Here is a 13,190-nt window from a genome sequence, read left to right on the forward strand (position 1 = left end):
CAAAGGCAGACAATATATCCAATTCTTTTGGGTCTCCTCTACTAGCTTCCTAAGCTTATTTTTGAGGGTACCATTGTACCTTTTCACCAGTCCTGCTGACTGTGGGTGATAGGCACAGTGGTTCTTTAAGGAGATACCAAAAAATCTCCCAAGTTGCTGAATTGTCTGATTCATGAAATGAGTGCTGTTGTCACTATAAATCCTTTCCGGAATGCCAAATCTAGGGATTATCTCTTTTATCTGGGCTTTCGCCACTGTTGCTGCATCCGGGTTTTTGGTTGGAAAAGCTTCTACCCGTTTAGAAAACATGTCTACAATAACTAAACAAAACTTTTTCCCTTCACACTTATTCAATTCTATAAAATCCATATAAATAGTATGGAACGCGTATGGTGGTATAGGAAAACTTCCTTGCTTGGTTTTAAATGCTCCTTGCGCATGGTGCTTGTTACAAGTATGACAAGCTGCACAAAATTTTTGTGTATAATTTGTGAATCCATATGTTTGGAATATTTGATTTACTAACTGTACCATCCCCCCTTTTGAGACATGGCACTGCCCATGGCTCAACAAAGCTGCATATCTAAATAAATTAGACGGCAATATCGGTTTTCTCTCTTTGGAAATGTACAGTCCATTCTCAAGAATTGCACCTCGTTTTACCCATTTTTGTTTTTCTGCTTTTGTAGTAAGCTTCTGCATTGTTTTTAACATGTCTAAATCTAAAATCTCAGAGGGTTGTAATTCCTCATTCAAAAGTAAAGTTTCTGAGTCTGAGGCTGCTTGTTTTGCAGCTGCATCAGCTCGTGCATTGCCTTTTGAAATCTTATCCTGCTGTTTCGTATGAGCTACACATTTACAAATAGCTACTTTGGTAGGTAACTGAATAGATTCTAATAACTCTAAAATAAATTGCGCATGATTAATAGGTTTTCCACTAGATGTTATCATTCCTCTATTTTTCCATTGTTGTGCAAATATATGTACTGTAGAAAAAGCATACTGACTATCAGTATATATGTTCACACATTTGTTTTTTGCTAAAGTACATGCCCTCGTCAAAGCTATCAATTCTGCTGCTTGTACAGATAAGTTGTGTGGTAAGGATTGAGCTTCTAAAATTTCAGTGTCTGTAACTACTGCATACCCTACCAGATTCTTCCCTGTAGGACCCCTTCTGCATGAGCCGTCCACATAATATGTCACCTCGGCATTATCCAAGGGCATATCTGTGAGATCTTGTCTAGGTAAAGCTAACTGTTCAATTTCCTGCAGGCAGCTGTGTGGTGTGCCCAACGCAGGAGTTGGAAGTAATGTTGATGGATTTAATGTCGTACATCATTCAATTGTCATATGAGGTTGGCTCAGCAGTATAGTCATACACGAAAGATGTCTAGCAGGGGAAAGGTATGCCACTTTTTCTTGCAGTAAAATTATTGCAACTGCATGAGGCACTCTCAATGTGAGAGGGTGGAATAATACCACTGAGGCCGAAGCCTGTACTGCCATTGCAGCTGCAACTACTGCTTGTACACAGTGAGGCAAAGATTGCGCCACTTGATCTAACTGTGATGAATAATAGGCTATAGGGCGTTGCTTATCCCCATGTTGTTGCATCAATACTGATGTCATATATTCTTGCTTACAATCTACGGTCTGAAAGAATCGTTTATGATAATTTGGAAGTCCTAAAACTAATGAAGAAGCTATCAACTGCTACAACCTGCAGAAAGCCATTTCTGCTTCAGGTGTCCATTGTAAGATATCTTGTGCTGCCATTGGTGTCTTATATATCAAGTCAGTCAGTGGAGCAGATTCCAAAGCATAATTTGGTATCCATCTCTGACAAAAATTAGTTGTACCTAAGAAAGACATAATTTCTTTCTTGGTTGTTGGTTTGGGTGCTTGCAAAATTGCTGTTTTTCTTTCCTCGTCTAATATTCTACCTTCATTGGATATTACATATCCTAGGTATCTAACTTGTTTTCTCCAAAGTTGTAACTTACTTTTGTGTACTTTGTGTCCTTGTGTTGCTAAAAATTTCAATAATGCTACAGTATCCTCCCTGCACTGTTGCTGGGTGGGGGCTGCTAGCAAGATGTCATCTACATAAAGTAGAATTTGACTACCTCACGGTGGGGTAAACCCTGCCAGGTTGCTAGCCATTTCTTGTGCAAATATTGTTGGGCTCTCACAATGTCCCTGTGGTAGTCAAGTATACGTATACCTTTTACCCTGAAATGTAAATGCAAACCAATATTGACTATCAGGATGTATAGGTATTGAAAAGAAAGCATTGCTAATATCTACCACAGAGAAATACTTCTGTTGCGGTTCTAAATCGTTTAACAAAGTATGTGGGTCTGGCACCGTAGGTGCTCTAGGTATTACTGCATTATTTACAGCTTGTAAATCTTGTACCATCCGCCATTCCCTGTTTGCTTTTTTAACAGGAAATAGGGGTGTATTACATGGTGAATCTGGAGATTCTACCAGTACTCCTTCTTTGAGTAATGCTGCTATTATAGGCTTAATTCCTATTTCTGCATCCTTTCTCAAAGGGTATTGTCTTTTCTGTGGTCTAAAAGATGACTTTGGGGTTATTGTAACTGGTCCTGCTGTCCGAATAAGTCCTACATCTGACTTGCCTGTTGACCAAAGAGTTGTTGGAATTTCACATAAGGCCTTTTCTTCTTCTTCTAATAAGAACGCTAATCAGCTGTCCTCACTAGATTGCAAGTGTACAGCTGGATGTGTCTGTGTCAACCAATTCAGTTTTTGTTTTTGTATCCCTTGTTCTGATAGTTCTAAATCAGTCTGTTTCTCCCATCTTGTTACTTTTTCTCCTAAGTCTGCCCATTTGACACTTTTGTTCTTTGTCAAGCTGACATGTGGTAACCGGTTTCATTTATATAATGCAAGGAATTCTTGAGGTAACGAACAGCTAACTACACTGTTCCCCTCAGTATCCCAGTACAAAGTACGCAAAACCAATCTAGTTGCACGATTTCTAAACAATTCTTGCTCATACTCTCTATCAGGTCCTGGTGTAGTACAGTAGTATAGAGTACAGTGTAACAAATGCTGTCGGTCAGTGTCAAGGGAGGAGACTTTACTGATGGCTACGTTCATCAGTTCCTCGGTTACTGCCCCTGGACCAGTCGTGACTAGGTCCTGGCTGTACCAGTAAAATGTTTCACCCTCCGATCGCACTACAAAGGTATCCATTTGTCTCTGTGCCTCCATACCTTGTACAGTTGGAACTACTGCTATGCCAAATATCTGCATAAGGTCCCTGCCCAATAGGTTCACTGGACACTTTGCAGAAACAACAATTTTACTTCTCTGGGTCATACCTGAAACAGGGTCAGTTATTGCTATATCATGGGAAAGTGGTTCCCTATATAGCTGTCCGTTTGCTGCTTTCACTAGTATATAATCAGGTGATTCGGAATGTTCTGGTAACTTGGAGGGGTGTATCAAAAATCCGTGATGCTCCTGAGTCGCACAGGAATTTGACCTCCCTTCCCTCCACCAGAAGTGTAACTTCCGGTTTCGTATCTGCTAAGTAGAGCTCTAAACTTAATAAAGCTAAGTCCAAAATTTCATTTTCTTCATCCTCCATATCTACTTGCACTTCCTCTACTCCTTCTATCACATTTACATTTGTTTTCTGTTTATAAACTTTTCCTGATGATTTCTGACTTTCACATGATGTATCCTCACTATCATATAGTCAGTCCTCATCTCCCTTATCTTCTGTAATTACCTTTTTGTTTTGCTTACAATCCCTTGCTAGATGTCCCTTTTTCCCGCACTTGAAGCATTCACCTCTCTTTTTTCTCTCTTCAAAATCTTCTGATCGTTTGTCAGACTGTTTGTTTCCCTGGACATTTTTCTTGCCCTTTTTACCCGACTGTAATACAAATACTTCAGCTCCGTCTTCAGCAGTGAAGACTTGCGCCTTCTTTTTCTTTTTACTATTAAAATGTCTTTCAGCATGTCTAGCGTATTCGAGTAAGGCTTTTGTAGCCTCCTGTTCGATGGTCTATCATATGCTTCATAATGAAGCTACTAATAGGTGCAATGCAACCTTTCAAAAATGCATTTTGCAATTGTTGTTCATACGGGGAATCATTTGTTTGGTTCTCAGGAACCGACATGCTGCTATGATTATTAAAACATTCCAATAATCTAGCATAGTACCCATCTATTGTCTCATTTTCCTGTTGTATGCATTGATTAATGCAAGTCCAGTCTGCTCTAGGTTTCCATTTCTCAGAGATTCGGTCTGTTAGACCTTTCACTCTGTTGTCTAACTCTGCGTCACTATGTGGGAGTGGTCTAAGCTCTGCATTACGAGGATTCCAGGTGCCACAAATCATGTGCCAATCTGGACCTATAATTTGTCTTACTACTTTTTCTACTTCTTCCCCATTCAAGTGGTAACTCAACCTCATGCCTTGTAAATCTTGTAAAATTTCGTAAAATTAACTTTTGGATGGGGGATTCCCTCAGTAGCTTTCCGGATATCTTCCAGTGTCCATGGTCTATATACTAAGAGTGTTGGGTTTTGCCCTTCCTGTCCTGCCTGAGGATTTGGAACTTCTATAAGCGGGCATATTTCTTCCTCACTCTCAGCCTGTAGGTTTCTCTCTATTTGATATGATTCTGTGTCCCTATGTGTTTTACGCATTCGGGACCTAGTTTCAATAGGATCTCTAACAAATGGTTGTGGTCTTGCTGAAACTTCAGGATAACGCGGAGGCGGACCAGCCTGTCCACTCGCTTCATATCCTGAAAAGGGTAAGGAAGGGGGCAGGGGAGGAGGAGGAGGAGCTGTTGCTATTACCAAGTTATTATCCTCTTTGTTTAAAAATAATGTTTTTGAATTTTTAAGCTTCTGTTCTCTACGATTTGCTTCCTCAATCTACCTGTGTGCTTGAGGAATGCCTAGTTGGTGTTGCTTTTTTGTGTGACCTCCCGCATCAGATTTAAGCTGTTTAAGGAGTTTAACTAGTGAAGTTTTATCTAGTTTACCATCAAATTCATATTTGTTAACCCATTTTGTATAATACCTAACATTATCGGAACGTTGTGATTGCATGTATTTTGCATCTTCAGTTAGGGGCGGATCTCGCGATGTTTTAGTGCACTGATTACCCATGTCAAAGAAAATGTTACATAACCCTTTTTTATCACGTGATATCAAATTCTCAGTTCCTGTTTGCAGTGTATCTAGAATAACTGCCTACCTTATTCTGTTACCCTGATCTATGACCAAATATACAGTACTTCCTTTTGTCCCTGATCTGCAAAACAAATCTTGACAACAATATACTGTAACCTAGTCCCTGATCTATAACAGAAAAAAAGGCAAATTCTTCCTACCTGAGCCTCCGGTATTGAACTGTCCAATGTCCACTCTTCAGCCACAGATCAGAAAGTGGCCAGCCTCTTTAAACGACAATTCAGTCGGAGGTCTTTTCACCCAAGAAGAACCGTTTCGGTAACTTCTCCTGCGCAGTATTCGACCACCGGTAGACTCTGATCTGCAGCTGTCTGAGGGAATTTTCCGTCTCGAAGGACCAGACTGTTAAATAAAATCAAGAATTCAATACACAGGAGGTTCAGATTCAAAAGTTTACTAGTGTACACCAGGAGGCAAAAAACGTACAAGTACAGAATTTTGTCTGACATGAAACAGGAAGCACACAATTTTATATAGGTTTAACATTCAAGCTATGCCCACCTTACTGACGTGACATGTCACAGGGCATCTACATCACTTTAGCTTACAGTCTTCTATTCATTAAATCTGCTGATGCTGTATATTTAAAAAAAAAAACTTTTCCTCTGGTTACAATATGGCCTTGCTATCCAGCTGGTCAGACATAATGTCTTTCTGTAAAGTTACTTCTTCAAGGTTTCATATCAGTTCGAATACAATAGTAGATTCAGTCTTTTAATACGCGTCTTTGTTCTCCGTTACACTTTCTCACACAGCTGCGTGCTATCTCAATAATACATATACAAGGCCAAAATCATCCCAGCAGGAAAGAGCAGAAGATTTCATTATTTTACATATTTAATTTCCTGACCCAGCAGATAATCACTTGTGAAAAGCATAAACATTAAAACTTACTAAGCTAGCATTCTGCCAGGGTCGAAGGTCAGCTTTGCTTCAAGCCACACTGCAGTTTCAAAACTACTTTACATTTAAACATGAATTAATCCTCTCTATTATATGATTAATAGAATAAAATGCATTATATACTACTTTGCTTTTAAACTAGCATTTCTCATGTATTCAAATACACATTTTTCTAACAATCCAGTCGGACTATCCCGGTCAACAAATGTAAAATAAATAAATAAATGTTGTGTGACATGGTGCAAGGGAAACATTGATAATACATCCACTGATGTCATCTGGTTTGTTTTATAAATCAGATTCCATCTAGTCTCCCCCACATTAATATATAAAACATACCATCTAATAAAGGGCACACAAACAAGTGTTTTCATACATTTATAAAGCCGTCATAATATATTGGGGGTTACATGATAAAAAGAATGAGTGCTTGTTGATGTTCTGAGGACCATAAATTAGATCCTTGAAACTGTGAGACTATAAATGTCAATATGGGGGACATGCACCAAGTTTGAGGTTGCAGTAAATTGCAATATTTACAACATAAACTAAAGTAGAACCAAACCATGGCCAATAAAAAGGTCAGAACAATCTTCAATGGTAAGCGCATTCGCAGCTGAAATAGCTGATTCATCAGACAATACAAACAGGCCTTTTCACTATTTAAAATAATGTCATCCAATAAGATTATAAATGCAATTAAATATGCAAATTTATAAAACTCAATAAAATTGTTAAAGGCATAACAAATCCAAGTATAAATCTCAAATTAAAACAACTTACATTCTATCTCATTAAACTCCTGGCCTGCAGTATAGGTTTAATAGAGATTTTATCATTCATGCCTTTACCCATGGTGGCCCTCATCCTAATTATCCATTCCAGTTCTATGGTTTCTGTTCTGTTCCTAATATTCCCACCCCTTTCATTCTCAACAATTACCTGAATAGCCATAAACTTGAACATATGTGTAATATGTTTAGCTAATACATTTGTCTCAATAGCCCTGGAGACATCATACAGATGTTCCTTCATTCATTCTCTTAACCTACGGTTAGTCTTTCCCACATAGAATGATAGGCAGTTAGTACAATAGGCCAGATATACCAGATTGGCAGTGTTACAATTGGCATGTACCCTAAATTCAATGAGTTTCCCTGTATCCAGGTGTTGAAACCTACTGTTACTATTTATATACCGGCAAAAATTGCATCTAGTGTATGAAAACGTGCCTGTATCCTTAGGAAAGGCTTCCTTGTTAGGATGATTCTTTGGGCCACACAATGGTGTCTCCCCTACAAGCTCTTTTATATTCTCACCCAAGCATTGGATGACATTATTTTAAATAGTGAAAAGGCCTGTTTGTATTGTCTGATGAAGTGGCTATTTCAGCATTCACCATTAAAGATTGTTCTGAACTTTTTATTGGCAGTGGTTTGTATTTCTTCTGATTTATTCATAGAACCATTTGCCTACACTGCACTCTTGGTTTGTTTTATTACATTGCAATATTTCCCTACTCCAAGATACAGTGATCTCTCTATTAGTGCATATATAATAGCAAGTGTGTAGGAGCACAGTCCCTCATATCTTGAGTGCAGGAGGCAAAGCACCCATCCAAAACAATTTAAAGGCATTACAGCATGTTTTGGCATTCATTGTATTTATTCTGAAGTTGTGCTTTATTTTTCTGAGTTGAGCAAATAATAGTTTTAAGTTTCACGCTTCAGATAGGAAGACAAAGTTAACCTTCAGGCAACATTAGTGTATCCTTTTTCAATGCTCCCTGATTTAGTACATCAGATTTATTTATTTTATTTATTTTACATTTGTTTACCAGGAATGTCCGATGGGGAGGAAGCCTTTTTCAGCAGAGGCCCAGGAAGGAAAGCTCCATTACAGTTCAACTGTACAAACTAACAGCAGTAGTTAATGATTAACAGTAGAAAAATAAGTTAATAGTCGGAGAAAAATGGTAATTTACATATAGTACAAAGAAAGTTACCATGATATGTACAAAGTAAAGCACAACATATCATCATAAAAGACAGGAGTGAAACAGTATTTTATGCTCAACATCTTAAACAATAAAAACATGATAAATGTTCCTGTCTAACAATAAGATGAGTTTGCACCAACAGGTCACAGGAGGTCAGTTCAGTGAATGAGCAGTGAAGTAACTCCTAGGTTACTAGAAGACAGGGATGTGGATACAGTGAACAGAGGAAAGAAATTTGAGCGTGACTAAGGAGAAGAGGAAAAGGTGCCAAGATGGAGATTGGAAGGGGTAAAATATTGCCACTAGGTGGTGAAGGTCATCCAGGTGCAGTGCAGGAGCAACTCCAGTTGTTTAGTAAGTGCTCCCTAAGAAGTAGCTTGAATGTGGAAGAGTTAGATGTGCTTTGAATGTGTTGGGGAATAGAGTTCCATTTTTAGATATCTGTTTAGAGAAGAGAGAATCCCCAAAAACTACTGTTAGCCTTAGTGACTTTTAGAAGCAGTTTGTCCAAGGATCTCAGAGTTCTAGCATTGTTGTATTCCTGAATTAGGTTTTTGAGAGCAGGGCAGTTCTGAGTTTGCGAACTATGGAGAGGGCAATGGTTAGTTGGTTCAGGGATAGTAGAGTTGGTAGTTCAATCCAGTTTAATTCTCAAAGGGCAGAGCAGTGGTGTGTTGTGTAGGGATGACTAGTAGCAAAGTTTGCTATTTTATTGTAGCATGACTCTTGTTCTTCTTTCGGCTTTTCCCAGTTAGGGGTCGCCACAGCGGAACTCCGGTCTGCTAATAATTGGCAGAAGATTTTTACGGTGCCAGCTAGACGCCCAACCTTCAACGAAGGCATGCCCATTTACACATGTCTTTCAAATGCCACTTGACCGTGGGGAAGACATGCAGACTCCACACAGAAGGCATCCAGCCAAGAATCGAATGGGAGAACCTCTTTCTGTGTGGTGACAACACTACCACTGCACCACCGTGGCTTCTATTGTAGCATGACTCTAATTTGTTTAAATCAGATTTATGGATGTTAGTGAAAACAGAGAGGTGAATAGAAGTTCACTTCAGGAAGCATGAACTGGTCATATTACCGGCTGATAAAGGGGGTGCAGTTGTTATCATGGACTGGGAAATGTATGAAACTGAAGCCTTGACACAGTTGTCTTAACAACATGTTTTATATGAAAATGCCTCTGGACCCTCCTTTCAGGTTCAAAAAAGAAATTGATGCTTTTCTGGACTTGGTGGTGGAGGAAGGGATTATTGATTTGAGATACAAAAAGGAATTGACAGTGCAGGAGCCGAAGTCACAATATCTATACCTGCTTTCATAAATACATAAACATGCCACAAACCACCTGGCAGACCCATTGTTTTGGGTCGGGGATCCTTGACGGAACCTTTATCTGCTTTTCTCACAGAATATCTCAAACCTCTTCTTCCACTGGTCAGATCCAGAATTTAAGATACAACACAATTTTTGAATATCATCCAAGATACACAATTGGAATTGGGTTGGATCCTATGTACATTAGATGTCACAGCCCTTTATACCAATATTCCACACTGGGCTGGACTGGAGGCAATCCAGTATTGGTTAGATCAAGCACAAATATATAAACCGGGCTTCAGTACTTTCCTAGTCTGTCTAGTGGAACATGTCCTCACAAAAAATATCTTCTATTTTCATGGGACCTGCTTTTGGCAGCTAAGGGGTACTGCCATAGGAGCATCTTTTGCTCCCATTTATGCGGACCTCTTTATGGGCTACTTTGAGGCACATTTGATCTATGATGCCAGTCATCATTTATTTCTGGACAATATGGACATCTGGAGATGATATCTGGATGATTGCTGGATGGTGTGGAGGGGGTTGTCAGTTATTTGATAGAATTTGTTGAATACCTTAATGATAACAAATGGGGGATACATTTTACACTCAACCATGATAATAAGCAAATCACTTTTTTGGATGTACTCATTACCCGTCAGTCTGATCATACACTTTATACTCAAGTATACAGGAAATTCCCCCAATTTAACAGTTTATTACATGCTTCGAGCCACCACCCCTGACACATCATCCAGAACATCCCCAAGTCTCAATTTCTGTGTACCAAACATATATGTTCTTTGGAGGAAGCCTATAGCAATAGCCAACAGGACCTCACTCATAGATTCTTGAATAGGGGTTATCAACAACAATATATTGATAAGGCCAGCTCCTTTGCCACAGAACAGGACAGGAACACATTGTTAACCTATAGTCATAGGGATAAGGGAAAGGGCATGGCTCATGTACAAGATATCCAAATGGTTACCACATTTGGCAGTAACACCTCCCAATTTAGGAACATCATTCAGAACCATTGGGACATTCTGTTAGCTAATGAACACTTAGCCGAAATACTACCCTCAAGATGCCTTTTTTCCTATAGACGAGGCCGTACGATAAATTCATACTTCACTCACTACAAACAATCACATCCTTTACCTGCTGAACAGACTACCTTGTTTGGGGACAAGTTAGTGGGTAGCTAGCCCTGTGGACACTGCAGTTTTTGTATTTATATAAACAAAACTACTGAATTCACAAGCAGCAACACCTCACAGATTTTTGATATTAGATGTTTTGCCAATTGTAGCAGTGACTGGGTTATCTACCTGGCAACTTGTTTTTGCTCTACGTTCTACGTAGGGTAAACATCACAACCTGTAAAATACAGAATAAGTGAACATCTCAGTGACATTAGGACCAAACATATTCATAATGCATTATACAACCATACACTATCCCATTCCACTGCCAAATTTAATTTTACAATTATAAACAAAATCCAGGGACATAGAGCCAACAAAGCAGGCTGGCACTCCATTTTTAAACAGGAAGGAATCAGGATGGATTGTCAAGCTTGGAGCTTTGTTTGAGCCTGGTTTAAATGAACATAATTGAATCTTTGGGATGGACCAAATGGAATGCAACAAGCTAATTAATTAAATATATAAATGTGTGTAGAGCTGATGTATTCCAATGCACTGAGGAAGGCATTTTGTTCTGCCGAAACCGGTATGCCTATTTGTTGTTTTTTATTTTAATTATACAATAAATGTAGCCTATTTACTCCTGTTCTGGTGCTGGACCCATTTTTGCTTTCTAGAGCAGGAATGAACCAGCGTATTTACTCATGGTGGAGTAGGTCTGCTAATACTCTTATTACAGAAATGAGACAAGGTATAACATCAGCCTATTGCATACAAACCGGAAAGCATCAAATGATGCATGCAAGACAAGTTAAGGCTTAGCAACTTAAAGCCAGTCAGCTTCAGTCTGATGGGTTCTGCTCAAACTGATTTCTCTCACTGGTTGTGGGGTGCTGCATAGCCAAATGGCCTGGAGGGTTTCTTTCTTGAAGAGAGCCAAGGGTTTACACCATTATGAAGTAGCATGAGAAGGGGCCAATAATGGGGAGGGTACATGGGACCTAAATTCATGGGGGACTGATTATTTGTCTGACATACAATATATACTTTTTTAATCGGTTATGGTTTTTTTTTTTCAAATTTCCTGTTGCCCCTTTATTTGTGCAAGTCAGTCATCTTGACCTCACCTGATATACTTGTCTATCAGGTGAGGTCTAGATGATACACTTATTGTATGCATGTAAACTACTTCAAGCTGCAAGTAAGAAGGCAGTATGTTAAGTGATCAACCTTGTCTCCCCCAGTTCCCAATGTCATCTGGCAAATCAGGGCTGTATGGTGGTGCTATAAGAGGGAGAGGTGCCATCGGGTAAGCCTCATACAGCAACAATGGACAACCAAAGCAAATAGCATTTCAGTTCAGAAAGTACAAAATGTAAAATCAAATAAACAGGAAACTTTTAAATGCATCTTTATGTTTAGCCCTCGTCTCCCAACAGCAGATAATGAGCTTAATTAACCTTGCTGCATGTTTTACATTAACTGCTCCATGTTTAAATTACTTTTTTTAATTTTTTAGGAGTTCAGAAAGAATTGGTCAGCATTACTGGACAGATTCAGAATATTACCTACCAGATTCCCCTTACAAGTTCTATGGATAGCATCATCCGTGAACTGGATAATGCAAAAGATACAGTGAACAAACACATACCCACTGTGATAGAGATAAACTACTACAGGTAAGTTTGACATGAGAAATATATAACATTGCTAATAAATATAGTAATATATGTGTAACACAGTGAATATGATGAATCATGGCGGAACAGTAAGGAGACATCAGAGAATAGCATTTAATAGAAGTGGCTGGTAATATACACAAAGCAAACAAAATTTGTACAAGCAAGCCCTGCTTCAAATTGCAAAATAAGGCAGCAGTGAGAAGACGTTCTTAAATGAATAACACTAAACAATATGCATTACGTGAAATTTGGGATTTATGCCTGGCTTGCAATTTCCCATTAACTGTATTACCTTTTTTTAATAAAAATATGACACGTGTTTGTTTCAAGGAACTAATGTCAGCATACTCATGGGGGAGGCTTGCAGGGTTCTGCGGTCCAGGTCTCCCTTCAGTGATGCATACTCATCACACCATTCTTCCTGAATTTCCTTTGTCACATTAAAGCCACTTTCCAGTGGTATTAGAAGCAGTAGTTTGCTGGGTGTAGATGGTGGAAATGATGGTCTAGATGTGACTTCATCTAGATGAGGCTTACCATTCTAACTTTAAATACGAGGCAGAATATGTAGTAGCTTTAGGCAGGTTAGCCCACAGCAAGGGCTGAACTATCAGTTTATGGCACAGTCTGGTTGTGGCTACCAGGGCTTTGTCTGGCACCATTCACTGGCCTTGTTAGGTCTGCTGCTGCTGCTGCACATGTTGTATTTCCACTACTTTGTCCTGCCTTACAGTGACCTCTGTCCATTTAAGCTCTGGAATGTACAGTGCATTCCAAAGAACATGTCAGTGAAGACAGGCTGTGACCAGCTGTGTGAATGATGGGAGGGGGCCATCCAGGCCTTTGGGCTGCTCTGACTTAGAGGCACGACTACA

The 13,190-nt window shown here is 39.2% G+C and overlaps 1 protein-coding gene across 1 annotated transcript in view; it reads left to right on the forward strand.

Moving 5' to 3' along the window:
• The window catches only part of LOC122788694 (prominin-1-A-like), an 899,670-nt gene that overhangs the window by 623,534 nt on the left and 262,946 nt on the right, over window positions 1-13,190 (forward strand). Inside the window, exon 11 of the mRNA XM_044055589.1 lies at window positions 12,153-12,312. Coding sequence (XP_043911524.1) covers window positions 12,153-12,312 — 160 coding nt within the window. The remainder of the gene's footprint in view (window positions 1-12,152; window positions 12,313-13,190) is intronic.

The sequence above is a fragment of the Protopterus annectens genome, chromosome 14.part0, assembly GCF_019279795.1.
Source record: "Protopterus annectens isolate FY-2018-M chromosome 14.part0, PAN1.0, whole genome shotgun sequence".
Classification (NCBI taxonomy): domain Eukaryota; kingdom Metazoa; phylum Chordata; order Ceratodontiformes; family Protopteridae; genus Protopterus; species Protopterus annectens.